This window comes from Plectropomus leopardus, unplaced genomic scaffold, assembly GCF_008729295.1.
Source record: "Plectropomus leopardus isolate mb unplaced genomic scaffold, YSFRI_Pleo_2.0 unplaced_scaffold4619, whole genome shotgun sequence".
NCBI lineage: Eukaryota > Metazoa > Chordata > Actinopteri > Perciformes > Serranidae > Plectropomus > Plectropomus leopardus.
The window spans coordinates 646-2,044 of record NW_024650657.1 but is presented as its reverse complement, the minus strand read 5'-3'; the positions used below and the strand labels follow the sequence as shown (position 1 = coordinate 2,044).

The following is a 1,399-nucleotide window of genomic DNA, read 5'->3' as shown; positions in this document are numbered from 1 at the left end:
TCTCACTGTTGTGTCATCACAGAAGACACTTACCTTGAATGCAGTTCACCCTGATGTATTCAAGAGTCATTTCTTTATTGAACTCTGACCTCTGTCGTCTTTCCTCATTACGTAAGTCAGTGTCAATCTTTGAGCGAACAAAGTAGAACTTTTTCTTCATCTTCTTAATCTCCTGAGCGAGCGTCACATCATTTTCTCTGAAGCGATCAGCTGAGATGATGATGAAGAAGTCAAACCTTTCAAATCCAACCAGCTTCAGGTATTTGTCCCTTGGAAATTTTCTGGTGCCAACACCAGGAAGATCCCAGAGTTTAACATTGGGAAAGTGTGGATGGGGGTATGGTGTAGGCTCTGGGGTGGTTTCTGTAACACCAGTAGGGGCGGCTGCTTCATCCCCATCATCTATGCCTCTGAATGCATTAACAAAGGAAGATTTACCAGAGCCAGACTCTCCTGTGATGCCAATATTTAGTGGAGTATTTTTGTCCTTGTCCAAATACTTCTGGATCATTTTAACAGCCAAGGCTGGATTTTTGCTTTCTAATGCTTTTTTAATGTCTTCAGTTGTTTTGTCATCAATTGGATTTGCCATGGCAATCCTTGAGAACTGGAGAAGAAGATAAGAGAAGTTAAAAGTTATTGTTGTCTTTTGGGAAATAGAAAAAAATCTAGTAATAATGATAATAACAATACAAAGGACGGTAAAATATTTCACATTAGCCTGGACATTAATATTACAATGTATTATAGTGTGCCTGCTTTAGACAGTGATAAACAGCGTTCTCATATATTTCATCAAAATAAAAACTTGTCTTTTTCTAAATATTAGAAGCTACTCACCCTGGAGTCTTAATGTTGAAACAGATTAGACAAGAGTGCACCACCCTGAGTTATGAAGTTGTTGAGCTGCAAGAAAAATTGATATTCAGCTTCATTACAGTAAGAAACTTTAGGAAAGATTGTCAGAGTTCAGACGTTTATAGTGAAGACAGTAACCAATGGAAACATCTTACTATTAATGAAGGACAATTGATTGGTTCTCTGTATCAGCTGACTTTCAAGAAACACACACAGTTACAAGAAACATGCAGAGCTGCAAACACCACATCCTGCTGGCTCTGCAGGTGATAACACTTCACCATTGTCTTCTGACTTGACAGCTTTTTGGTATTCATTAGGAGTTGTGCTAGTAATTTCTGGTTCTTGGTGTAAGTCAATCCATATTCATGAAGATTATAAACTTTTATGTGAAAAAAACAACAGCAAACAAAAAAAAAACAATCAACCGAAAAAGTATAGTTACTGAGTAAGTTTGGATTTTAATACATTTGCAGGAAAATCTTATTTTTATTTTGATATTACATTTTTATCGTTATTAACTTTTAAATCTATTGGCATA

At 36.2% G+C, this 1,399-nt stretch overlaps 1 protein-coding gene across 1 annotated transcript; it reads right to left on the bottom strand.

The window, feature by feature from the left end:
• Positions 1-33: 33 nt before the first annotated feature.
• LOC121939360 (T-cell-specific guanine nucleotide triphosphate-binding protein 2-like) lies at positions 34-930 on the bottom strand (the record flags this gene model as incomplete). The annotated part of the gene is made up of 2 exons (XM_042482394.1): positions 841-930; positions 34-607 (listed from the first exon to the last, which is right to left on the bottom strand). A coding segment is annotated over exon 2 (559 nt), but the record flags the coding sequence as incomplete, so codon positions are not given.
• Positions 931-1,399: the final 469 nt, after the last annotated feature.